The sequence below is a fragment of the Schistocerca cancellata genome, chromosome 4 (genome assembly GCF_023864275.1).
Source record: "Schistocerca cancellata isolate TAMUIC-IGC-003103 chromosome 4, iqSchCanc2.1, whole genome shotgun sequence".
Taxonomy (NCBI): Eukaryota; Metazoa; Arthropoda; class Insecta; order Orthoptera; family Acrididae; genus Schistocerca; species Schistocerca cancellata.
The window spans coordinates 768660399-768688093 of NC_064629.1; the positions used below are offsets into that span (position 1 = coordinate 768660399).

General features: G+C 46.4%; 1 protein-coding gene across 1 annotated transcript in view; it reads left to right on the forward strand.

Annotated features, from left to right (window-relative positions):
- LOC126183736 (uncharacterized) overlaps positions 1-27695 on the forward strand; it is a 1106726-nt gene that overhangs the window by 529881 nt on the left and 549150 nt on the right. Inside the window, exon 3 of the mRNA XM_049925942.1 lies at positions 1491-1685. Coding sequence (XP_049781899.1) covers positions 1491-1685 — 195 coding nt within the window. The remainder of the gene's footprint in view (positions 1-1490; positions 1686-27695) is intronic.

A 27695-nucleotide genomic window follows, 5' to 3' on the forward strand; every position in this document is an offset into this window, starting at 1 on the left:
AGGAAGCTACACCGCGATGAAGAGCGCCTCTCTTGCAGAGTCTGCCACTTGAGTTTGCCAAACATCTCCGTAACGCTATCACGCTTACCAAATAACCCTGTGACGAAACGCTCCGCTCTTCTTTGGATCTTCTCTATCTCCTCCGTCAACCCGATCTGGTACGGATCCCACACTGATGAGCAATACTCAAGTATAGGTCGAACGAGTGTTTTGTAAACCACCTCCTTTGTTGATGTACTTCTGCACAGCACAGTATAAAAGAAATAACTAACAACTACAATGCATGGATGATTGACGATGAAAGCTTTATTCTGGATTCACTCATAGTGTTCATTTGGAGGATATGATAATTTGACCCTGGTATGCACGAAATCTATGTTATAACTTATTATTAGATTGATTCTGGCTGTGTAGCACTCACAACCGATAGCTAGAGTGCAATTCTACGGTCTGATACAATGTCTAATGAGGTCAAGCGTAGTGCTTATCCATGATTAAATTTCACATAATCCTGAACAGACTTCCTTCTATTCAAAAGCTAATTTCTGTTTTATTAGAGATATTATATACATCAGTTCTACGATGAGCAGCCTAGTTACAATTGAATATTTAATCTTTTGATATTTTTTCACTTTTAAAGGTAACGGAAGTCTCAGTTCTTAGCGCTGGCGAAGCATCCCCTCCGCGGCTGTTCCCTTAACGAGCGTGAAATTTCACGCCTTGCACCTGTGCTGGTCTGTCCTTCGTATCAAATAGCTAACCGCCGCTGGGTTTGGATTTCCTCGGTGCCGCTCAGACTGGTGGCCGGATCTTCGCCGCCATGGCTGGACAATACTTCCGAGCTCTCAAAATTTTAAGATTTTAACATAGCTGGCTGCCTCTCCTCCAGCGTATGTGTTATGTTAGAATGGGTTACCATGATTATGGAATAGGATGCTGATTTCAACTTGCTCAGTGAACACGTGATGCCCTTTCAACTACTTCTTCATGACAAGCATGCTGTGGACACTGCTGCCTTCCAAGATGACAACAGCCGTGCTCACAGAGCAGCACTCATACGTTTCAATGGCGAACACTCATACACCCTACCGCACCTCAGCTCGCCAACTAAACCTGCCGATCTTAATCCCATAGGAAATCTATGCAGTCTCTAGATCAGCGGGTTAAACGTACCATTCAGTATCCCTTTCGTTATGTATGCCAACGGGATCCCATCTCCATTAACTGGCTTCAGCTTCAAGTGACATATCTGCAGATACTTTTGGACTCTCTTCCTCGCCGAATTGAAGGCATTTTCAAGGCTAGATTCGGTGTTGTACGATATTAGTGCGATGCTTCTAGAAATGACAAAATTTTTGTCCATTGTTCTTATGTACTGCATTCCTAAATTTTTCAGTTTTATAACTTTTTCTGCGTTTCTTGTTTGTCCAATTTGTGGAAAATTGTGTACTTTGTCCAGGAATGAAATATCCGGTGTTGTGTGTTTACAGTGGAGAACCTGGCGGAGGGACAGCACACCACTTCGTCCATAGTAAAGCAGGGGCAGATATCCAGCCTGGCGGTGGATGGCGACAGGACAACGTGCACCATTCTGGATCGCGCCACTACACAGCGCTACTGGCAGGTCGATCTGCCGCCAGGTGTGCGCATCGGCCACGTCGCCATCACCATCTCCCCCTTCGACGGTAAGTCACCATCTCTGCTCAGTTAAACCTAATATCAACATCCACCAAACACGGCGGTACGTCAGTGTTTCTGTTCAGTTAACTGACCTTACCACCTCCCCCACACACGTTAGGTCAGCGTGTCTGTGCCGTCAAACCTGGTCTTACCGTCTCTACCAAGCACTGTACGTAAACGATATTTAAACTCAAACCTCATCTCACCACCCACGCATGCATTTACGGTAAGGCAGGCTACATCCCTGGCTCACCGACGCAGCCGTTAGCCAGCCACTGTTAGTAATGCGAAGCACATATCTTCCTCTCATTCAGTGACTCTCCTTAATTGTAATTGGACTCACCATTTCCCATTAGTCGAATTGGGTCACATGGAATCTGTTCTCTGTGTTGTGGACTGGCAAGACAGCCAATCCACTATGAAGGAAGCCGAAAGGCACGCGTTTAAGCTCACGCAGGCTGGCGTGAGGTCTGGAACAGGACAAGGAAATGAGAAGAGCAAAAAACGTACGTAGCTTCTGGAATACTTAACTTTAATCCATAATTGGTGAACATCGCTCTTGACGGTACATGTTTTACAGCATCAATAGTAACTGGTAATGGCGCCTTGCTAGGTCGTAGCAAATGACGTAGCTGAAGGCTATGCTAACTATCGTCTCGGCAAATGAGAGCGTAATTTGTCAGTGAACCATCGCTAGCAAAGTCGGCAGTACAACTGGGGCGAGTGCTAGGAAGTCTCTCTAGACCTGCCGTGTCGCGGCTCTCGGTCTGCAATCACTGATAGTGGCGACACGCGGGTCCGACGTATACTAACGGACCGCGGCCGATTTAAGGGCTACCACCTAGCAAGTGTGGTCTGGCGGTGACACCACACTCTGCGTGTGCATGGAGAAAATACAGAACCAACGGTTCCACAAAAATCTTATTCCCCATCTAGATAATACATAATTCTAATGTTGCACCTGGCTTGGGATTCATCGAAAAATCTCCAGATCTTTAACGCTAAGGAAGATAAAATTGCTAACCATAATACAATTATAACCTAAGGTTAATACGAGGGCGTACTGAGCAGTAGTGTGTCCTAACTTTTTACTCTGTTCTCAATATCGGTTGAAATATTACGTTTCATGTGTATTACTTGGTCGATTTGCTCGATTCGCTGACGCAAGTTACAACCCTGTGAAGCTAGAGCGCAGTGAATTGTTGAGTGTAACATGGTCGGTGCATAAGGAACAGCGTGCTGTAATCGAGTTTCTATCAGCACAGTATCTTCCTCTATTGAAATCTATAGATCACTGAATTATGTTTTTCGTCCTGGTAATGAAGGAAATGGTGGTGGTAACCTCAACGTATGTAACAAAGCTCGGAGTGGAGGAAAGCGTACGACAACCGACACGACTCATCGGAATCGGTTTGATGAACTCATCAGAGTAAGTCGTCGGGTAACACAGGCACAGCTTTCAGGAAGGTGAAGCGTATTACAAGCGCGTGTACAGGTCATCGTTGCAGAGCTGTGGTACAGCAAACTTTGTGCACCGTGGGTCGGTGGAATGTTTGTTCCTGACATGAAACAGAGGAAACTGGATGCTTGTCAAAACTTTCTTTCCGCTTTGAGCGTGGGGGTGACGTGTTCCTCAACAACATTGTGACAGATGGTGAAAGGTGGGTTCAGCATTTTGACCCCGAAAACCAGAAAGCATTATTGGAATTCCGCCGCTAAAGGTAATCGACGCCATAATTTCGAGACGATGCCGTAAGCAGCCAAAGTCATGCTCACAGCGTTCTAGGATCTTTAAGGTGTGGTGCCTAAAGACACCACCATAAACTCTGCAAGGCACTGCGAGACCCTCAGAAAACTGAAAGCACATACTCGAGGAGTTTTCCACACATAGAGCACCCTCTCCTTCAGCAAGGCAGTACCAGACCACATAAGAGCTCTGCGGCATCTGCAACAGTCAAACACCTTGGTTTCACTGTCATCGATCATCCTCCGTACTGTCCCGACTTGGCCATATCCAGTTTTCATCTGTTGCCAAAACTTAAAGAAGAGCTTCGAGGACTTCACTTTGATTGTGATGAAGCGGCCCAAGCAAAGCTGAACTAGTGAATCTGTCAGCAAGTCAAGCATTCCATAGTGACGGTATATTCAACATGGCCCGTTGTTGGGAGAAATATGTTCGTAGCCACGTAGACTATGCGCAGAAATAAATATGTAGACATGAAGAATAAAGATGTAGAATGTTAATGAAGTTTGTGTTATTTAAAACCCTTCAAGAGTTTTCAACGTAAAAAATTCGGAACGCACTCCTTTTCAGCAAGCCCTCGTAACACTACTGTTGCACAATTTCTAAACAAACTGTACCAGAAGTAATTAAGTATCTACACTACTGGCCATTAAAATTGCTATACCACGAAGATGACGTGGTACAGACGAGAAATTTAACCGACAGGAAGATGCTGTGATATGCAAATGATTAGCTTGTCAGAGCATTCACACAAGGTTGGCGCTGGTGGTGACACATACAACGTGCTGACATGACGAAAGTTTCCAAGCGATTTCTCATACACAAACAGCAGTTGACCGGCGTTGCCTGGTGAAACGTTGTTGTGATGCCTCGTGTAAGGAGGATAAATGCGTACAATGACGTTTCCGACTTTTATAAAGGTCGGATTGTCGCCAATCGCGATTGCGATTTATCGTATCGCGACATTGCTGCTCGCGTTGGTCGAGAGCCAATGACTGTTAGTAGAATATGGAATCGGTGGGTTCAGGAGAGTATACAGAACGCCGTTCTGGATCCCAACGGCCTCGTATCACTAGCAGTCGAGATGACAGGCATCTTATCCGCATGGCTGTAACGGATCGTGCAGCCACGTCTCGATGCCTGAGTCAACAGATGGGGACGTTTGCAAGACAACAACCATCTGCACGAACAGTTCGACGACGTTTGCAGCAGCATGGACTATCAGCTCCGAGACAATGGCTGTGGTTACCCTTGACGCTGCATCACAGACAGGAGCGCATGCGATGGTGCACTCAACGACGAACCTGGTTGGACGAATGGCAAAACGTCATTTTTTCGGATGAATCCTGTTTACAGCATCATGATGGTCGCATCATTGTTTGGTGACATCGCGGTGAACGCACATTGGAAGCCTGTATTCGTCATCGCCATCCTGGCGTATCACCCGGTGTGATGGTATGGGGTGCCATTGGTTACACGTCTCGGTCACCTCTTGTTCGCACTGACGGCACTTTGAACAGTGGACGTTACATTTCAGATGTGTTACGACCCGTGGCTCTACCCTTCATTCGATCCCTGCGAAACCCTACATTTCTGCAGGATAATGCACGAGCACATGTTCCAGGTCGTGTACGGGCCTTTCTGGATACAGAAAATTTTCGACTGCTGCCCTGGCCAGCACATTCTCCAGATCTCTCACCGATTGAAAACGTCTGGTAAATGGTGGCCGAGCAACTGGCTCGTCACAATACGCCAGTCACTACTCTTGATGAACTGTAGTATCGTGTTGAAGCTGCATGGGCAGATGTACCTATACACGCCATCCAAGCTCCGTCTGACTCAATGCCCAGTTGTATCAAGGCCGTTATTACGGCGAGAGGTGATTGTTCTGGGTACTAATTTCTCAGGATCTATGCACCCAAATTGCGTGAAAATGTAATCACATGTCAGTTCTAGTATAATATATTTGTCCAATGAATGCCCGTTTATCATATGCATTTCTTCTTGGTGTAGCAGTTTTAATGGCCAGTAGTGTACAAGACTAGTCCGTCAGTTTCTATAAGCAATTTGCGTGCTACCCTCTAGAGAAAGACATTGGTGAGATGCTATTCACAAATTGTGCAGAAGAAAGCCAGTGGGGAGGAGTGTGTGTGTGTGTGTGTGCGCGTGTTGTGCTGGGAACGGGAAGGGCGCTCTTCTGTGCGGTTCTCTGCCCATGGCGGCGATTCAAAGTCATGAGGCGGGCACCCTGCATTCCTCAAGGCGTTTAGCCCTTTGTGGTGTGAACTACAGTATGCAGCATTGCAATTTCCTGCTATAATATGTGATTTGTTTCCTATCAGGCAGGGTATGACGACAGTGTTTAACATTCTTGCTACATACTAAGAAGCATTTGACCATTCTTGAGAAATTATTATATCAGACGTGGTGTGATATCCAACAGCTCCGCACGTCACGATTGAAAGATCTGGATTGAATGTATGCTTTCCTGCGTAAACAACTGGTGAAGAGTTCTCGGGCTTCCAGCTGGCTGGCGGTGTATTCAAACTGCGACGTTTCGACTTATCATCTTCTGGCCAAGTGCCGAGACTTTGACGCTGACGCTGGAATGACGAGCCTGTCCTTGGCTCGTGGTGGTGCAGTTTAGACAAAATTTGTCATTCCTGCGGTTCCTGTAAGAGAGAGAAAGATATATTACGACTCTTGTTAATTGGTCCTGTCTGGTGTAACCTGAAAAAGGGAAAGACACACTCTGTTGAGGGAGTGCTGTACACACCGGTACCTCTAATACCCAGTAGTACGTCCTCCTGCATTGATGCATGCCTGTATTCGTCGTGTCATACTATCCACAAGTTCATCAAGGTTCGGCGTAGAGCCCTCAGAGTGCTTGGTGGGTCATGTCCATAACAGGCCTTTTCAAACCTATGCAAGACATGTTCGATACGGATAATGTCTGGAGAACATGCTTGCCACTCTAGTCGAGCGATGTCGTTATGCTAAAGGAAATCATTCACAAGACGTGCACGACAGGGGAGCGAATAATCGTCCATGAAGACGAATGCCTCGCCAATATTCTGCCGATATGGTGGCACTATCGGTCGGAGGATGGCATTCACGTATCGTACAACCGTTACGGCAGTTAATGCGCTTTCCATGCCCACCAGCGGCGTACATCGGCCTCACATAGTGCCACCTCAAAACAGCAGGGAACCTCCACCTTGCTTCACCCGTTGGACAGTATGTCTGAGACGTTCAGCCTGACCGGGTTGCCTCCAAACACGTCTCCGACGATTGTCTGGTTGAAGGCATATGCGACACTCATCGGTGAAGAGAACGTGATGCCAGTCCTGGGCGGTCCATTCGGCATGTTGTTGGGCCCATCTGTACCGCACTGCATGGTGTCGTGGTTGGAAAGATGGACCTCACCATGGACGTCGGGAGTGAAGTTGCGCATCATGCAGCCTATTGCGCACAGTTTGAGTCGTAACACGACGTCCTGTGGCTGCACGAAAAGCATTATTCAACATGGTGGCGTTGCTGTCAGGGTTCCTCCGAGAATATAATCCGTAGGTAGCGGTCATCGACTGCAGTAGTAGCCCGTGGTTGGCCTCAGCGAGGCATGTCATCGACAGTTCCTGTCTCTCTGTATCTCCGCCATTTCCGAACAACTTCGCTTTGCTTCACTGCGAGACGCCTGGACACTTCCTTTGGTGAGAGCCCTTCCTGCACAAAGTAACAATGCGGACGAGATCGAACCGCGATACTGACCGTTTAGGCGTGGTTGAACTACAGACAACACGAGCCGTGTACCTCCTTCCTGGGGTAATGACTAGAACTAATTGGCTGTCTGACCCCCTCTGTCTAATAGGCGCTGCTCATGCATGGTTGTTTACATCTTTGGGTGGGTTTAGTGACATCTCTGGACAGTCAAAGGGACTGTGTCTGTGATGCAATATCCGGAGTCAACGACTATCTTCAGGAGTTCTGGGAACTGGGGTGATGCTAAACTTCTTTTGATGTGTGTTGAAAGAAACTTCAATCACAAAATCCCACAGACATGGGAACATAGTATCCTCAGTTGTGTGTGATTCGACGAAAGTGTTTATTTCGTAAGAGACTGTGTTTTCACCGGCGAAAATTTACAGGGAACCTCAAGACAGCCCGAACTGACGTTTGAAAGAGATAAAAGGGAACGTATTACTTATGTCGCCGTCCTGCAAGCTGAGCGATGAAACCGTAAGCGGCCCGCGGGAAGGATGTAAGAACAGGTCTCCGCTGATGCTTTTATTTTGTATGTCCTTTCCTGTTTCACTAACGTTCTGGAAGACGATAGGCGAGTTCGACAGCCGTGGCCTAAACTACCTACCTAAAACTTCAGCGTGTGCTGCCCTTTTCTCCGTCGCAGTGTCGTTTGTAGAAATACGGGAATATTCCAACACAGTACAAAACTTCGATACGGAGAGAATAAATGCCGCTGTACCTATTAAGGCAACACAGTTCTGGTAATGTCAACTCTATTCTGAATATTGTTCTTTCACATGTCTGCACCGTTCGCACGCTATTGTCGTATGTAAATGGAATCCTCTCCACCGCCAAACTACGCAAGTCTGTCCATAGTTTTCTCATGAACATTATCAAGTTCTTCATATTGCGATAACCACTTTATTCGTTCCTAAATATCGCAGCAATGCGGTCACGGCCACCACATAAAACGCATCACAGTATTTTCACAGTTAATTCTTATTATAATGTCCACTGTAACAACACTTGGCTCCATCAGTTCGTCCCGGAAGATTTCTATACTTCGGGAGGCCATAACACTCGGATTTGCGCATCAGCTACCATGGGTCGCTCCCCAGAGAAACAAACGGGAAATTAACAGCGGACTATCGATAGCTGCTTGCAACGACATTCAGCTAACAAACCTACTTTCCGATCCCGATAATGACGGAACTTTTAACTTTCTATCAGCGTATTGGTAATCCCAATCGTCTATTTATTCGTTCTTAACGAATATTAGGGAAAACTGGGACATTTTACTGTCCTGCAAAACGTTGCAGTAACTTGAAGGAGTGATTAGAGAATTACAAAAATCCAATATGTATTGCTGGAAAGGAGATTTTAGGAATACCGGCCTTGAATACCTGTCATTGTTTAACGATACCCTATCTTACATTGCCGTTGTAAATTGACAGGAAAAAGATATAGCTTCATTGAATATTTGCACTGCCAATTCCCCTTCATGTCTTAGAGATATCACGTAAAAGCTGAGCCAGTGTGGTGTGATTCAAATCTTAGCGAGGCGGGATTCATTATTTTATTATTTTATCAACCCAGTTTTTAATACGACATTGGAGACAAGGTTCATATGACGAATTTCTGCTGTAATCAATCAAACGACAAATATTTCTTTTTTTATGTCACCCCCACTGAGAAACACAGAAAAATTTAAAACTTAAGCTGTAGTAGAACTCACTTATACCCCTGGTATATTTTTTTAAACCAATTATTTATGTCATTCTCTAACTTTTTTCAGCCACTTTAGTCTCATAAAGCTTCATTCCGTGAAGATTTTCGGTAATGATACCGATTACGATGATTTATTCCACAATACCAGCTGTAACTACTTATTTTAAATCGCTTTCTGTAAAATTACTACCGGTCTTTTGCACTCACATAGCACTACTGTTTGTGATTCTTCTATACTGCACCAAATATAATGAACGACCTTTTTTGCAACTAGTGTCACAGCCTTCGTATTACTTTTCTGTGACAACATATCGTAAATACGACATTATAATTCATAGCATAACAGTATTTCTGTTACACAGACTCTATTTCCATTTAAAAATCTGCACTTCCATACACAATTATGTGGCTACTTTAAGCCAGACTGCCGTTGAATAAAAATGTTCAATCGTTTTCGTTCCGGGGCGGCAGTTAGTTGACGTTTGCAATTCATATTTCGTTTCGTATTGCTGCTCTTACTATTTGTCCTGCAGTTAGTATTATTAGCTGTTGCGCTATACAGTCATCCGAGCTCGAACGATGGTGGTCTAGAGCATTGATGTATTTCATAACATTTCTGGAAGTGGTAACTATAATCCGTTTCTGTATGCTAAGACCCTTGCAGTTTATACGAGCTAAAAGTGAAGGTACTTGGCTTGAAGCTGTTGCCTCTTCCGCCTGGCTCCCTCGGTAGCGAATTCCGTGTTGCTTACGTTGTCCAGTAGTGTAGCGACGTCGCTGAAGCGGCCCCTCCAGGGGCTACTAGCCCGGCTTGCGATATATGGAGCTCCTGGGTGCTCAGTCGTCGGGTTTCCCCCCCAGTCCCCGGCCCCCTTTCTCCTAGACGTTGTCGAGTGTCCCAGAGAGAGACAGTGCCAATACGTTTAAAACCGGCGTGGGAGGGAAGACGCAGGGAGACTTCCTGTCGCCTTAAGCGATCCGCTCTGGAGTTTATGTTAGGGTTTACCCATACGCAGGTAAAAAACAGGACCAGCGTTCTATGTTACGTTCGTCATTCATTGATGTTTTCAGATAATATAACAGAAAGTTTGTTGGCCAGCAGACACGAATGCATGTGTCAAAACAAAAAAAATGTCTCCCTTTCTGTCGTTCATATACAATAAGCTCCGTGTGGCTCCCAAAATGAAGAAGTTGTAACTTCTGTTTAGGTTGCAAGTAGCAGATCGTCTTTTAATGAAACACCTCATTGTTTCTCAGTGTTTGCTAAAAATGCTTCTCGTGGAGTGCATGACTGAGTATTTCAAGTGGGGCACAGATGCTTATTATCTTGCCGGGATTTGACGAACTTGGTCCATTAAGGAGCAAAAATTCCTTCTACGTTGAAACCGTATCATTACTGCTGCCATTTCGAATCTCCCGGAGGTGAGGTAATATATCGTACTGGCAGTGGATGGACCCACCATTACTGACATGAGTTCTCGTTTTGCCAAAAAATAGTAAGAAGAGTGCTATCTCGTATGTGCATATAGCCAGCCAACATAAGAGTACATTGCCAGGAGTTAACTACTCATGAGGGCGAAGGGTCTACTATAGTGAGAGCCCAAACGTCGCACATCTATACAACGATGTACCGAGCGAGGTGGCGCAGTGGTAGCACACTGGACTCGCATTCGGAAGGACGACGGTTCAATCCCGCGTCCGGCCATCCTGATTTAGGTTTTCCGTGATTTCCCTAAATCGCTCCAGGCAAATGCCGGGATGGTTCCTTTGAAAGGGCACGGCCGACTTCCTTCCCCATCCTCCCCTCATCCGATGAGACCGATGACCTCGCTGTTTGGTCTCTTCCCTCAAACAATCCAATCCAATCCTATACAACGACAATACCAGCTGGCGTGTTACTGAGTGCAATTCAGGACGCTATCAATGCGAATCAGGGAGCTCACCTCAAAGGTGTGCCAACAGGTTCCAATATACTCCGTTCTAGGTAAACTTTGGCATAATGTACAACAAAGAAAGCTAAACATAGTATGACTTCATAGCCACTGCCGGCTATAGGGGGAACTCTTACATTTAGTCAAAAGTTACCTCCCCCCATTAGGAAACTTATTGCTGCTGAACTGAGTGAATTTACACGACCCCCACCTATGCCAGCTAATGCCCAGCTTGGCGGAATTAATTCTACTTTACCGAGTAGATTCTTACTTGCGGCAGATACTTGGGATCCAATGTTTAATAACCATTTACGCAACTTCCATTTTGTGTAACTGGCCGTAAAATAATATGCCAGGGATTTCACACATGGGTGACTTGTATGTACCTCTAGTGGAACCGGTGAGCAGAGGACACACCGCCCACTGCCACATCTACGAGATCAACACTGTGAACGTCTGTCATGTGCCTGAGAATTTCTGTTATTACAGTTTCGTTCGTACTTCTGGAACACCGCGTTAAGCTACCTACGGTAAAATCTAGATGAATTTTTCCTTCGACGTCTGTCTACCCACCCTTCCCGAAGTCGTCAAAGACGGTGCTTCTCTTAATTTCTTGTGGCACGTTAAATACGTGCGAGTATCTCCCACTATCTATAGTTTAGCTACATTCTATAACTATTTGTTACTCCAATTACCCTTCATAGCCACTGTAACCGAATTATCAGCAAACAGGAAGACATGTTCCCTTCGTTTCGCATAAAATGGGTGACCGACGAATCGGCGTTATTATCGAGGATAGGTGCATTAATAAATGATCATTCCCCTATTTTCTCCTTAGTTGCCACTATTCTTTCTGAAACTGAGCTGAATAGCTTTCTTAGCCGATACTTGCTTCCCCATGTTGCCTACTTACAACCAACAACACAAGTATATAGTATACCCAACACAATATGAAAGGGAACAAGAAACAATAGGGAAACAACCATATAGGCCCAAACAAACTTTAACTTGTAATTAACCATGTTGCTGCAGAAGCAAGGAGGCGACTGCGTTATTCTGGTTATTCATCTTCATCTTCAGCAGTCATTCTGACACCAGTTATAACAGGATGGCAAGGATGGATTGGTGTGGGCAGAGGTTCTGTGCAAAAGGTGGATGCAGATACAGCAAGGGAAGGCAGTCCGCAGATACAAGAACTTCTTTATTGCTGCTATTTAGTATCGCTGGACTTCAAAGCTACTAGTGCAGAACACAGCGCTGAACGGCCATCAGCGCCGTAGATGCTGCGTCAGGGAAGGTTTGCATTTCCCTGCCAGTTGTGGTGCCAGCCCAGTTTAGATAATCTACAGAAATATTTCAGAATGCGTCATGCCCAGTGGTGCAGGACATGATACACTACTGGCCATTAAAATTGCTGCACCACGAAGATGATGCGAAATTAAACCGACAGGAAGAAGATGCTGTGATATGCAAATGATTAACTTTTCAGAGCATTTACACAAGTTTGGCGCCGGTGGCGACGCCTACACCGTGCTGATATGAGGAAAGTTCCCAACCGATTTCTCATACACAAACAGCAGATGACCGACGTTGTCTGGTGAAACGTTGTTGTGATGCCTCGTTTGCAGTAGCATGGACTATCAGCTCGAAGACCATGGCTGCCGTAACCCTTGACGCTGCATCACAGACAGGAGCGCCTGCGATGGCGTACTCAACGACGAACCTTGGTGCACGAATTGCAAAACGTCATTTTTTCGGATGAATCCAGGTTCTGTTTATAGCATCATGATGGTCGTATCCGTGTTTGGCAACATCGCGGTGAACGCACAACTGAAGTGTGTATTCGTCATCGCTATACTGGCGGATCACCTGGCGTGATGGTATTGGGTGCCATTGGTTACACGTCTCGGTCACCTCTTGTTCGCATTGACGGCACTTTGAACAGTGGACGTTAAATTTCAGATGTGTTACGACCCGTGGCTCTACCCTTCATTCGATCCCTGCGAAACCCTACATTTCAGCAGGATAATGCACGAACGCATGTTGCAGGTCCTGTACGGGCCTTTCTGGATACAGAAAATGTTCGACTGCTGCCCTGGCCAGCACATTCTCCAGATCTCTCACCCATTGGAAACGTCTGGTCAATGGTGGCCGAGCAACTGGCTCGCCACAATACGCCAGCCACTACTCTTGATGAACTGTAGTATCGTGTTGAAGCTGCATGGGCAGCTGTACCTGTACACGCCATCCAAGCTCTGTTTGACTCAATGCCCAGGCGTATCAAGGCCTTTATTACGGCCAGAGGTGGTTGTTCTGGGTACTGATTTCTCAGGATCTATCCACCCAAATTGCGTGAAAATGTAATCACATGTCAGTTCCAGTATAATATATTTGTCCAATGAATACTCGTTTATCATCTGCATTTCTTATTGGTGTAGCAATTTTAATGGCCAGTAGTGTACTTTGGTGGGGAAGGGGATGTCTGAAGTCCCACGTCGTAGTCCCGAGAAGGCAGTAGAGTGCCCAAGCACCCAGACACTCAGACGCCATACAGAACTTCGGAATCTAGTGACGGCAGAAGTAGTAGCGGCACCGATGTCGCAAAACAATACTACTAGCTTCACGCTTCATTGCTGCCCAGCTGTACTACTGTGATGGTCCATGAGGTGTTTAGATGCCGCTGCTCCCTGCTGACTTCACGGTAGTACCTGTGTCCATATGCCACACTGAACGTTGAACAGAGGCAATGTCCGAGGTGGTGGTTGTTAACGAAAGCACGTTTCAATGACGCGGTAGTGGGTTAAGCAGAAAAGTTTTCGTGAAGGCTGGCCCAAGGCACTGAGACACAGAACGGTGCCACAGAGCTTCTTGCTGCTGCTGGAGGGTGTTGATGAAGCAGGGGCGACGACCAGCAGTGTCCTATCGTGCTGTTGATGGCTCCAACCTCTGCTTCAGTCCGTGCCTTACAATTTGTTCGGAAAATATCATGTGAAGTGGTAATTTATTATCTTGGGTTCGTTCTGTAGCTTCGCCCCCGACGTCAAAGGAATCCACTATAATATATCCATTTATAATGCTGGGTAGTTTATTAGGTTGACAAAATGTTTATTTTCTACACTGTGGGCAATAGTTTTAATGTTATGATTTCCAGACGGATTCATTTGTTTCATAATACCAAAGAAATTATGCGTATCATCTTTTATTACTACACTCCTGGAAATTGAAATAAGAACACCGTGAATTCATTGTCCCAGGAAGGGGAAACTTTATTGACACATTCCTGGGGTCAGATACATCACATGATCACACTGACAGAACCACAGGCACATAGACACAGGCAACAGAGCATGCACAATGTCGGCACTAGTACAGTGTATATCCACCTTTCGCAGCAATGCAGGCTGCTGTTCTCCCATGGAGACGATCGTAGAGATGCTGGATGTAGTCCTGTGGAACGGCTTGCCATGCCATTTCCACCTGGCGCCTCAGTTGGACCAGCGTTCGTGCTGGACGTGCAGACCGCGTGAGACGACGCTTCATCCAGTCCCAAACATGCTCAATGGGGGACAGATCCGGAGATCTTGCTGGCCAGGGTAGTTGACGTACACCTTCTAGAGCACGTTGGGTGGCACGGGATACATGCGGACGTGCATTGTCCTGTTGGAACAGCAAGTTCCCTTGCCGGCCAAGGAATGGTAGAACGATGGGTTCGATGACGGTTTGGATGTACCGTGCACTATTCAGTGTCCCCTCGACGATCACCAGTGGTGTACGGCCAGTGTAGGAGATCGCTCCCCACACCATGATGCCGGGTGTTGGCCCTGTGTGCCTCGGTCGTATGCAGTCCTGATTGTGGCGCTCACCTGCACGGCGCCAAACACGCATACGACCATCATTGGCACCAAGGCAGAAGCGACTCTCATCGCTGAAGACGACACGTCTCCATTCGTCCCTCCATTCACGCCTGTCGCGACACCACTGGAGGCGGGCTGCACGATGTTGGGGCGTGAGCGGAAGACGGCCTAACGGTGTGCGGGACCGTAGCCCAACTTCATGGAGACGGTTGCGAATGGTCCTCGCCGATACCCCAGGAGCAACAGTGTCCCTAATTTGCTGGGAAGTGGCGGTGCGGTCCCCTACGGCACTGCGTAGGATCCTACGGTCTTGGCGTGCATCCGTGCGTCGCTGCGGTCCGGTCCCAGGTCGACGGGCACGTGCACCTTCCGCCGACCACTGGCGACAACATCGATGTACTGTGGAGACCTCACGCCCCACGTGTTGAGCAATTCGGCGGTACGTCCACCCGGCCTCCCGCATGCCCACTATACGCCCTCGCTCAAAGTCCGTCAACTGCACATACGGTTCACGTCCACGCTGTCGCGGCATGCTACCAGTGTTAAAGACTGCGATGGAGCTCCGTATGCCACGGCAAACTGGCTGACACTGACGGCGGCGGTGCACAAATGCTGCGCAGCTAGCGCCATTCGACGGCCAACACCGCGGTTCCTGGTGTGTCCGCTGTGTCGTGCGTGTGATCATTGCTTGTACAGCCCTCTCGCAGTGTCCGGAGCAAGTATGGTGGGTCTGACACACCGGTGTCAATGTGTTCTTTTTTCCATTTCCAGTAGTGTATTACACACATTAATGTGACCATCTGTTAAAATCTTGAATAAACACATTCTGCAGCTTGGGCGCGCAGAAAGAGAGTCAATGAGGTTCTGGAGAGTACCAACAGGAATGTAGGGATTTGCTGACTCCAGTGCCGTGTCCCGCAGCACTAGCTTTCTCGGTTTAATGCCTGTGGCGCGAACAGCCCGATCGAGGTGATGCCACAGGATCTCGATTGGGTATAAATCCCGGGAATTTGCTAGCCAAGGGTGTATGTTAAACTCATCGTCGAACCACGCACGTATCCTGCAAACTGTATGACATGTTGCATTGTCGTACTGGAAGATTCCATAGTGTCAAAGAGAAAACAGACTGCATGCAGGGGGGGGGGGGCACGGTCCTCAATGATAGATGCATACCTGTTTTCAGCCACTGTGACATCCAGGATGCTGAGATAATCAAAGGAATGCCACGTTCCCCAGACCATAATACTCCCTCCTCCGACCTGGACACTTACGAAAAGTGTTGTAGGGCCATACACACCAACGGCCATCTGTCTGATGGAACATAAAACGTGACTTATCTGAAAAGGACACATGCCTCCACGCAGTGGACGTCCAGTGGCGTTCATCGCAGTCATCATGGGTGAAAGATCAAGGCGGCTGCTGCGGAGGCCCAAACACAGCAACATTTGCTGAACAGTCGTTGAAGAGACTGTTCGTAGCTCCTTGGTTAATCTCGGTGGTCAGTTGCTCAACATTTGCACGTCAGTTCGCCAGTGCACATATTCTCAGCCGGCGTTCATCCCCGTCAGCTATAGCCTGAGGTGCACCACCGTTCCCTCCGCGCCGTTTTTGTAAAGCGCCATATAGCCATACACGATATGCTTTAACCACGGCGGCACGAGAATAGTTTACAAACTTAGCCGTTTCGGAAATGCTTGCACGTTTTGCCCGAAAGCCAGTGATGATGGATTTCCGGACGTCAGATAAATCGCTCTGTTTCCGCATTACGTCAGCGACTGCACTATGGTCCACGTCCCCATTATATGCTTTATAAGCTCCCATTGCTATTGCGGCCACCTACCCTCTGTAAGTGGTTATTGTACGTTCATTTCCAACATACACAGTGGTTACATTAGTGTGACTGGACTGTGTATAAGCTAAATGGATATCTGATGCAGCTGGCCGTTGTGGCCGAGCGGTTCTAGGCGCTTCAGTCCGGAACCGCGCTGCTGCTGCTACGAGCGCAGGTTCAAATCCTGCCTCGGGCATGGATGTGTGTGATGTCCTTAGGTTAGTTAGGTTTCAGTAGTTGTAAGTCTAGGGGACTGATGACCTCAGATGTTAAGTCCCATAGTGCCCAGAGCCATTTTGCTTAATATCTGATGCATCTCTTAAACGGTACAAATATTTAATGAGATATTTGAAAGCTAGTAAAATTTTCTGCTTTTTCCGTTATTGTGTCATCCGTTATCTTAAATAACGAGATGTCCTGCAAACGGATATTTCTGGTTCTTTTCCTCCTCATATTGTTATGATTTTGAGTCGGTTCTTGCATAAAAGTTTTATAGCAGTTCTGCATATCATTTGGAAGGAATTTCTAATTGTTTTGTGAAATTGGATATATTCTGTAATGCTTCTGTTACTAAGTGCTTCATATTACTGACTTCTCTTCAACAGTTAACTAGTTTGGCTATACAGGTTGAGACAAATAAGTCAGTTCCACATATACAATGGCCAATGGGACCAATGTTTTGACGTACGCAGGAAATGGTTCAAATGGCTCTGAGCACTATGCGACTTAACTTCTGAGGTCATCAGTCGCCTAGAACTTAGAACTAATTAAACCTAACTAACCTAAGGACATCACACACATCCATGCCCGAGGCAGGATTCGAACCTGCGACCGTAGCGGTCGCCTGGTTCCAGACTGTAGCGCCTAGAACCGCAAGGCCACTCCGGCCGGCACGCAGGAAATGTTTAACTATTATAGCTACCTATAAAGACATAAACTTTATTTTTAAATCGAGTGCTTTTTTGAGTGTCACTGGAAAGAGCTTTCGAATAGGATTTCGGTGATGTAACGCGTGTGGAACGTGATTAAACAATAACAACATAACAGTGCCGCTAGCAACCGTCGCGCTGTCAGCAGAGGTCAAACAAACTTCTGTCCTTTGCAACAACCGTAAGCAGACGCGGTTTCATTCCACTAGATAAGTGGTTCTCATTCTGGGATTAATTACAGCTGAGGGGTAAAATGGAATTTTCTGAAGGAAAAAAAACAAAACGTTTGACTTGTGTTTCCGTCACAAAACGAAATTATTTTAAAATACCAATACTCTTATCACTATCTTGTAAGACTGTAATACTTATTACTTGAGTAACGATATAGTGAAGGCTTCAGCTTGTTAAACAGAATTATGGACAACATGTCCCTCACATAGGCCTAGTCGACCCACTACACACATACTTTACACATTCTATACCTAATCCATGACAGTAAAATTGAGACATATACATCACATACGGTTAAATATCTCATGAAAGAGCCTTCTCCGAATTGTAGGTAGTTCCCGCAACAGACTGGAAATTGCGTGACTGTTGGCTTGGCAACAGTAAGTCTACTAATTGACAGCACAATCCTACAATAACTATGTAATGTCTACTAACGTTTTAGGGCCTACAATGTATTATTATTATTATTATTATTTCTTTTCTTTCTCAGACGTTATGTCTGGTTAAAAATGGAAAGTGACGCGGATCTTGATCAAGCGTGACTTCCTTTTAACTCTACGATATATGTTACATTGCATTTAGGAACTTTCGGGTAATTGAACAAGTATCAATAATTACAGATTTCTGTAGTTGTATATATAAGTTTGGATGTAGCTGTATTGCGTTGATGTACTGGTGGATATTCTGTGTTATGACTCCTGTAGTTGAGAGTATAATTGGTATAATGTCAACTTTATCCTGATGCCACATGTACTTGACTTCCTCAGCCAGTTGGATGTATTTTTCAATTTTTTTCTCCTGTTTTCTTCTGTATATTTGTTGTATTGGGTAAGGATATTTCGATTAGTTGTGTTAATTTCTTCTTTTTATTGGTGAGTATGATGTCAGGTTTGTTATGTGGTGTTGTTTTATCTGTTATAATGGTTCTGATCCAGTATAATTTGTATTCATCATTCTCCAGTACATTTTGTGGTGCATACTTGTATGTGGGAACGTGTTGTTTTATTAGTTTATGTTGTATGGCAAGTTGTTGATGTATTATTTTTGCTACATTGTCATGTCTTCTGGGGTATTCTGTATTTGCTAGTATTGTACATCCACTTGTGATGTGATCTACTGTTTCTATTTGTTGTTTTCAAAGTCTGCATTTATCTGTTGTGGTATTGGGATCTTTAATAATATGCTTGCTGTAATATCTGGTGTTTATCGTTTGATCCTGTATTGCAATCATGAATCCTTCCGTCTCACTGTATATATTGCCTTTTCTTAGCCATGTGTTGGATGCGTCTTGATCTATGTGTGGCTGTGTTAGATGATACGGGTGCTTGCCATGTAGTGTTTTCTTTTTCCAATTTACTTTCTTCGTATCTGTTGATGTTATGTGATCTAAAGGGTTGTAGAGGTGATTATGAAATTGTAGTGGTGTAGCCGATGTATTTATATGAAGGATTGCTTTGTGTATTTTGCTAGTTTCTGCTCGTTCTATAAAGAATTTCCTTAAATTGTCTACCTGTCCATAATATAGGTTTAATTATTATTATTATTATTATTATTATTATTATTATTATCATTATCATTATCATTATTATTAGTGGCAGCGGTCACCCAAAACGCATTGACAGCCCAAAGTCTTCTAATTTCTGAATGTTCAGAGATAAGGAGTCCAGCAATCAAGAGATTCAGAAGCATTAGGCCTATTTATATTCCAGACGTTTTAATTACGTTGATTTTAAATGAGGGTGTAGGGGGTGCGCGAAGCAAGTTCCACTGGGGTGTGAAGTCGTGCAGAGGAAGCGTGTTTTGTCACAAGCTTTTCCTTCAACGTAGATCCTTAGCTTTATTTTGTAACATTCGCGATGTAATAAAATTGCTTCACCATTCTATGAAAAAGACCTACAAAATTTAAACATCATCCATCTTTCGCCATTTTAATAATAAAAGTGTTCAAGGAAATTCTTTTTCATTCTAAATCTTAGTGACGCGATGATCATGGTGGGTGTGGTGATTTATAGCTACTATCTCGTTACACTCAAGAGTAATGGTCTCAGAAAGGTTGGGAATCACCGCGTGGTACTAAGATGACGGATGTAGCATCCATTCTGCACAGATAAATAAAGACTGCCTTAACAGAGCATTTGGACATTGGTAGCCCGAGATATGTGCTAGTATGTTGTAGCACACTGTAAATACAACAATAAAATATTGCCATTTCACTTCGAATGCGTGCCACAAATCGCACAAAAATTACACCATTTCTTCTCGAATGCATGCTGGTATGCAAATAAAACAAACCAAAACATGTTTTGTAGTGCTCTCTCCGCGATAACAAGAGTCGAGTGTCAAGAACTGAAATGATACTTAACTGCACTACTATCAACAAAGAGAAGGGACACAGCCATATATTTTCGGCTTCGCATGCTCTGGTGTGATGTCACCTCTGAGGACAATATGGGTGCTACGTTGCTCACGTAACAAGATCAGTATTTTTCTTTGAAAGTGCAAGTTAAGTATTGTGCAAGCAGCATGGCGAATCCTGTAGGTAATCTGCTAAAAGGTCCTTTTCTAGTAGATCTTTGGAGGAGAAAGTGCGGGTTAACTAGTAAGGTATACCTACTCCACATTTAAATCTAACATGAGCAGGGGTGGGACAGGAATCACCAATTAGGCTCAAACTATGTGAGTGGAAGCAGGTAGATGCCCCTTTCAAGTTCCTACAGTATTTCACCTGACTAGTCCGCAGGAAAGGTTAAAACACTCTCGGATTTATTACAAGTAGACTAGGAGGTATTTTTTAGTAGATCTTAATGTATCAGTGCCGAGGCGCAGTCTCCTGCCAGCTGCTGCCGCCAGAGTCGGGTGTGTGAAGCTTTCAGGCTACGATGGGGTAAGCAAAACCTAGCCGGAATTCAGCACGAAAATGTTCAAATGTGTGTGAAATCTTATGGGACTTAACTGCTAAGGTCATGAGTCGCTAAGCGTACACACTACTTAACCTAAATTATCCTAAGGACAAACACACACACCCATGCCCGAGGGAGGACTCGAACCTCCGCCGGAACCAGCCGCACAGTCCATGACTGCAGCGCCTTAAACCGCTCTGCTAATCCCGCGCGGCGGAATTCAGCACGGCCCACGGCCGAACGTTTGTGAACAACACCAACGACAACATGCAAACAGACAATAGGAAATCCACTGTTAGACTGAGAACTCTGTATGGGCAAGAACGTCCTCGTATCGAGATTATTGACAACTGATTAGCTGAAATAATCGATTTTTCCAAACACGAAGTATACAGTTTGTCGCACGATTCTCTCACCAATGCCATTTCCGTGAAAGCAATCAACGATGACCTATCTACAACAGTGGTACGCCACTTCTATGGCCCCGTTGATTTTCCTACCACCACGGGAGAAACACAACGTATTTGTGACATATGCCGGTACGGGTCTCTGCACTGTAAAGATGTACAATTTGCCCTTTGACATATTGAATGAGGCTATAAAACAGGCTCTAGGTCAGTTCATAACTGAAAATACAGCAGGAGACATCTACATCTACATCTACATTTATACTCCGCAAGCCACCCAACGGTGTGTGGCGGAGGGCACTTTACGTGCCACTGTCATTATCTCCCTTTCCTGTTCCAGTCGCGTATGGTTCGCGGGAAGAACGACTGTCTGAAAGCCTCTGTGCGCGCTCTAATCTCTCTAATTTTACATTCGTGATCTCCTCGGGAGGTATAAGTAGGGGGAAGCAATATATTCGATACCTCATCCAGAAACGCACCCTCTCGAAACCTGGCGAGCAAGCTACACCGCGATGCAGAGCGCCTCTCTTGCAGAGTCTGCCACTTGAGTTTGTTAAACATCTCCGTAACGCTATCACGGTTACCAAATAACCCTGTGACGAAACGCGCCGCTCTTCTTTGGATCTTCTCTATCTCCTCCGTCAACCCGATCTGGTACGGATCCCACACTGATGAGCAATACTCAAGTATAGGTCGAACGAGTGTTTTGTAAGCCACCTCCTTTGTTGATGGACTACATTTTCTAAGGACTCTCCCAATGAATCTCAACCTGGTACCCGCCTTACCAACAATTAATTTTATATGATCATTCCACTTCAAATCGTTCCGCACGCATACTCCCAGATATTTTACAGAAGTAACTGCTACCAGTGTTTGTTCCGCTATCATATAATCATACAATAAAGGATCCTTCTTTCTATGTATTCGCAATACATTACATTTGTCTATGTTAAGGGTCAGTTGCCACTCCCTGCACCAAGTGCCTATCCGCTGCAGATCTTCCTGCATTTCGCTACAATTTTCTAATGCTGCAACTTCTCTGTATACTACAGCATCATCCGCGAAAAGCCGCATGGAACTTCCGATACTATCTACTAGGTCATTTATATATATTGTGAAAAGCAATGGTCCCATAACACTCCCCTGTGGCACGCCAGAGGTTACTTTAACGTCTGTAGATGTCTCTCCATTGAGAACAACATGCTGTGTTCTGTTTGCTAAAAACTCTTCAATCCAGCCACACAGCTGGTCTGATATTCCGTAGGCTCTTACTTTGTTTATCAGACGACAGTGCGGAACTGTATCGAACGCCTTCCGGAAGTCAAGGAAAATGGCATCTACCTGGGAGCCTGTATCTAATATTTTCTGGGTTTCATGAACAAATAATGTTAGTTGGGTTTCACACGATCGCTGTTTCCGGAATCCATGTTGATTCCTACATAGTAGATTCTGAGTTTCCAAAAACGACATGATACTCGAGCAAAAGACATGTTCTAAAATTCTACAACAGATCGACGTCAGAGAGATAGGTCTATAGTTTTGCGCATCTGCTCGACGACCCTTCTTGAAGACTGGGACTACCTGTGCTCTTTTCCAATCATTTGGAACCTTCTGTTCCTCTAGAGACTTGCGGTACACGGCTGTTAGAAGGGGGGCAAGTTCTTTCGCGTACTCTGTGTAGAATCGAATTGGTATCCCGTCAGGTCCAGTGGACTTTCCTCTGTTGAGTGATTCCAGTTGCTTTTCTATTCCTTGGACACTTATTTCAATGTCAGCCATTTTTTCGTTGGTGCGAGGATTTAGAGAAGGAACTGCAGTGCGGTCTTCCTCTGTGAAACAGCTTTGGAAAAAGGTGTTTAGTATTTCAGCTTTACGCTTGTCATCCTCTGTTTCAATGCCATCATCATCCCAGAGTGTCTGGACATGATGTTTCGAGCCACTTACTGATTTAACGTAAGACCAGAACTTCCTAGGATTTTCTGTCAAGTCGGTACCTAGTATTTTACTTTCGAATTCACTGAACGCTTCACGCATAGCCCTCCTTACGCTAACTTTGACATCGTTTAGCTTCTGTTTGTCTGAGAGGTTTTGGCTGCGTTTAAACTTGGAGTGAAGCTCTCTTTGCTTTCGCAGTAGTTTCCTAACTTTGTTGTTGTACCACGGTGGGTTTTTCCCGTCCCTCACAGTTTTGCTCGGCACGTACCTGTCTAAAACGCATTTAACGGTTGCCTTGAACTTTTTCCATAAACACTCAACATTGTCAGTGTCGGAACAGAAATTTTCGTTTTGATCTGTTAGGTAGTCTGAAATCTGCCTTCTATTACTCTTGCTAAACAGATAAACCTTCCTCCCTTTTTTTATATTCCTATTAACTTCCATATTCAGGGATGCTGCAACGGCCTTATGATCACTGATTCCCTGTTCTGCACTTACAGAGTCGAAAAGTTCGGGTCTGTTTGTTATCAGTAGGTCCAAGATGTTATCTCCACGAGTCGGTTCTCTGTTTAATTGCTCGAGGTAATTTTCGGATAGTGCACTCAGTATAATGTCACTCGATGCTCTGTCCCTACCACCCGTCCTAAACATCTGAGTGTCCCAGTCTATATCTGGTAAATTGAAATCTCCACCTAAGACCATAACATGCTGAGAAAATTTATGTGAAATGTATTCCAAATTTTCTCTCAGTTGTTCTGCCACTAATGCTGCTGAGTCGGGGGGTCGGTAAAAGGAGCCAATTATTAACCTTGCTCGGTTGTTGAGTGTAACCTCCACCCATAATAATTCACAGGAACTATCCACTTCTACTTCACTACAGGATAAACTACTACTAACAGCGACGAACACTCCGCCACCGGTTGCATGCAATCTATCCTTTCTAAACACCGTCTGTGCCTTTGTAAAAATTTCGGCAGAATTTATCTCTGGCTTCAGCCAGCTTTCTGTACCTATAACGATTTCAGCTTCGGTGCTTTCTATCAGCGCTTGAAGTTCCGGTACTTTACCAACGCAGCTTCGACAGTTTACAATTACAATACCGATTGCTGCTTGGTCCCCGCATGTCCTGACTTTGCCCCGCACCCGTTGAGGCTGTTGCCCTTTCTGCACTTGCCCGAGGCCATCTAACCTAAAAAACCGCCCAGCCCACGCCACACAACCCCTGCTACCCGTGTAGCCGCTTGTTGCATGTAGTGGACTCCTGACCTATCCAGCGGAACCCGAAACCCCACCACCCTATGGCGCAAGTCGAGGAATCTGCAGCCCACATGGTCGCAGAACCGTCTCAACCTCTGATTCAGACCCTCCACTCGGCTCTGTACCAAAGGTCCGCAGTCAGTCCTGTCGACGATGCTGCAGATGGTGAGCTCTGCTTTCATCCCGCTAGCGAGACTGGCAGTCTTCACCAAATCAGATAGCCGCCGGAAGCCAGAGAGGATTTCCTCCGATCCATAGCGACACACATCATTGGTGCCGACATGAGCGACCACCTGCAGATGGGTGCACCCTGTACCCTTCATGGCATCCGGAAGGACCCTTTCCACATCTGGAATGACTCCCCCCGGTATGCACACGGAGTGCACTTTGGTTTTCTTCCCCTCCCTTGCTGCCATATCCCTAAGGGGCCCCATTACGCGCCTGACGTTGGAGCTCCCAACTACCAGTAAGCCCACCCTCTGCGACTGCCCGGATCTTGCAGACTGAGGGGCAACCTCTGGAACAGGACAAGCAGCCATGTCAGGCTGAAGATCAGTATCAGCCTGAGACAGAGCCTGAAACCGGTTCGTCAGACAAACTGGAGAGGCCTTCCGTTCAGCCCTCCGGAATGTCTTTCGCCCCCTGCCACACCTTGAGACGACCTCCCACTCTACCACAGGTGAGGGATCAGCCTCAATGCGGGCAGTATCCCGGGCAACCACAGTCGTAGTCCGATCGGGGGATGCGTGGGACGAGCTGGCCGTCCCCGACAAACCCCCATCCGGACCCCCACAGTGATGCCCATTGGCAACAGCCTCAAGCTGTGTGACCGAAGCCAACACTGCCTGAAGCTGGGAGCGAAGGGATGCCAACTCAGCCTGCATCCGAACACAGCAGTTGCAGTCCCTATCCATGCTAAAAACTGTGCAAAGAACGTCTGAACTAATCTACAGAGAGCGCAAACAAAACGACACAAAATTGAAGCGGTCATTAAAATACAAGATTGCCTAGTAAATGCAGTAATGCTGCCACTTGTGCACTGCTGACACACTGCTCGGCGGCGGAAGGAGACTACGCGATTTAACACTATTCGAGTACTAAAACGTGATGCTACAACTCTCAAATACTATAATACGCCCGAAATTTATGAATTAAACAATGCAAGTACCAAAAACACGCAAAGAAATTAAGAATTTAACTATGTAACAAATGAGTGAGCTAGGAGTATACGACTTGCTGCTGCAGCTGCTTATCCAACGGCGGCAGGGAGCACGAACAAATATTTCAATGACATAAAGTGTGGGAGCTGTGCGGATAGAGACCAAAATAGCCGCCTTCATCCACGCGATCTTCTGCACCGCAGAGGGCTTTGGATGAGCTTCTGGAGCTCCAGAACGAATCAACTGATGCCAAAACATCCGAGAAAAACCGACGAAAACGCGCGTACCAAGACACGGAATCCACAGACGGACAAAGCAAACGACGTACATATAAGAGAAAAATAAATTCTAAAGGAATGGTCACAGATGATGATTTCCTCATAGCGTCTCTCACTATGGGACAACTGAAGCACTATAACGACCCTCAGCAGAACCAATGGAGGTCAGTCGTCTCGAAGACCAGGTCACAACATTTAGTGGGCTGAAGGCACCGAGGATTAACTGAATCTGCACATGCAGACCTACAAATTTGCCATCTTAAATCAACCGTATAACGTCTGATATTAAGCTTACATCAATATTTGTACGCTGCTGACGTAGATGTCACATTCCTTAAAGAAACCAACGACAGCAAACTTGCAGCCGCGAAAGGCTTCGACGCCATTATCAACATTGGACCCAACACAGGTGCTATGATGAAGTTCAAGAAAGGAATTCCCCTCAGGGAGAGGTATAGCCGCTCGGTTGCACGACCAGCAGTTAATAAACATTCATGCTCCCTCGGGTACTAATCAAAGAGCGGAAAAAGCGTGACTCCTAGAATGACTGTATGTCGCAGCTTTTCACATCACTGTGTGCGCTTGTAATCCTTGGTGGAGATTTCAACTGTGTTATATCTAAAGATGACCGAACCCCAGCCACAGTTATTCGGGTAACGTAGTACATTAGTAATGGACATGGCCATCGAGGATGCCTGCCCGTCAACTACATACACTCCTGGAAATTGAAATAAGAACACCGTGAATCCATTGTCCCAGGAAGGGGAAACTTTATTGACACATTCCTGGGGTCAGATACATCACATGATCACACTGACAGAACCACAGGCACATAGACACAGGCAACAGAGCATGCACAATGTCGGCACTAGTACAGTGTATATCCACCTTTCGCAGCAATGCAGGCTGCTGTTCTCCCATGGAGACGATCGTAGAGATGCTGGATGTAGTCCTGTGGAACGGCTTGCCATGCCATTTCCACCTGGCGCCTCAGTTGGACCAGCGTTCGTGCTGGACGTGCAGACCGCGTGAGACGACGCTTCATCCAGTCCCAAACATGCTCAATGGGGGACAGATCCGGAGATCTTGCTGGCCAGGGTAGTTGACATACACCTTCTAGAGCACGTTGGGTGGCACGGGATACATGCGGACGTGCATTGTCCTGTTGGAACAGCAAGTTCCTTTGCCGGTCTAGGAATGGTAGAACGATGGGTTCGATGACGGTTTGGATGTACCGTGCACTATTCAGTGTCCCCTCGACGATCACCAGTGGTGTACGGCCAGTGTAGGAGATCGCTCCCCACACCATGATGCCGGGTGTTGGCCCTGTGTGCCTCGGTCGTATGCAGTCCTGATTGTGGCGCTCACCTGCACGGCGCCAAACACGCATACGACCATCATTGGCACCAAGGCAGAAGCGACTCTCATCGCTGAAGCCGACACGTCTCCATTCGTCCCTCCATTCACGCCTGTTGCGACACCACTGGAGGCGGGCTGCACGATGTTGGGGCGTGAGCGGAAGACGGCCTAACGGTGTGCGGGACCGTAGCCCAGCTTCATGGAGACGGTTGCGAATGGTCCTCGCCGATACCCCAGGAGCAACAGTGTCCCTAATTTGCTGGGAAGTGGCGGTGCGGTCCCCTACGGCACTGCGTAGGATCCTACGGTTTTGGCGTGCAACCGTGCGTCGCTGCGGTCCGGTCCCAGGTCGACGGGCACGTGCCCCTTCCGCCGACCACTGGCGACAACATCGATGTACTGTGGAGACCTCACGCCCCACGTGTTGAGCAATTCGGCGGTACGTCCACCCGGCGTCCCGCATGCCCACTATACGCCCTCGCTCAAAGTCCGTCAACTGCACATACGGTTCACGTCCACGCTGTCGCGGCATGCTACCAGTGTTAAAGACTGCGATGGAGCTCCGTATGCCACGGCAAACTGGCTGACACTGACGGCGGCGGTGCACAAATGCTGCGCAGCTAGCGCCATTCGACGGCCAACACCGCGGTTCCTGGTGTGTCCGCTGTGCCGTGCGTGTGATCATTGCTTGTACAGCCCTCTCGCAGTGTCCGGAGCAAGTATGGTGGGT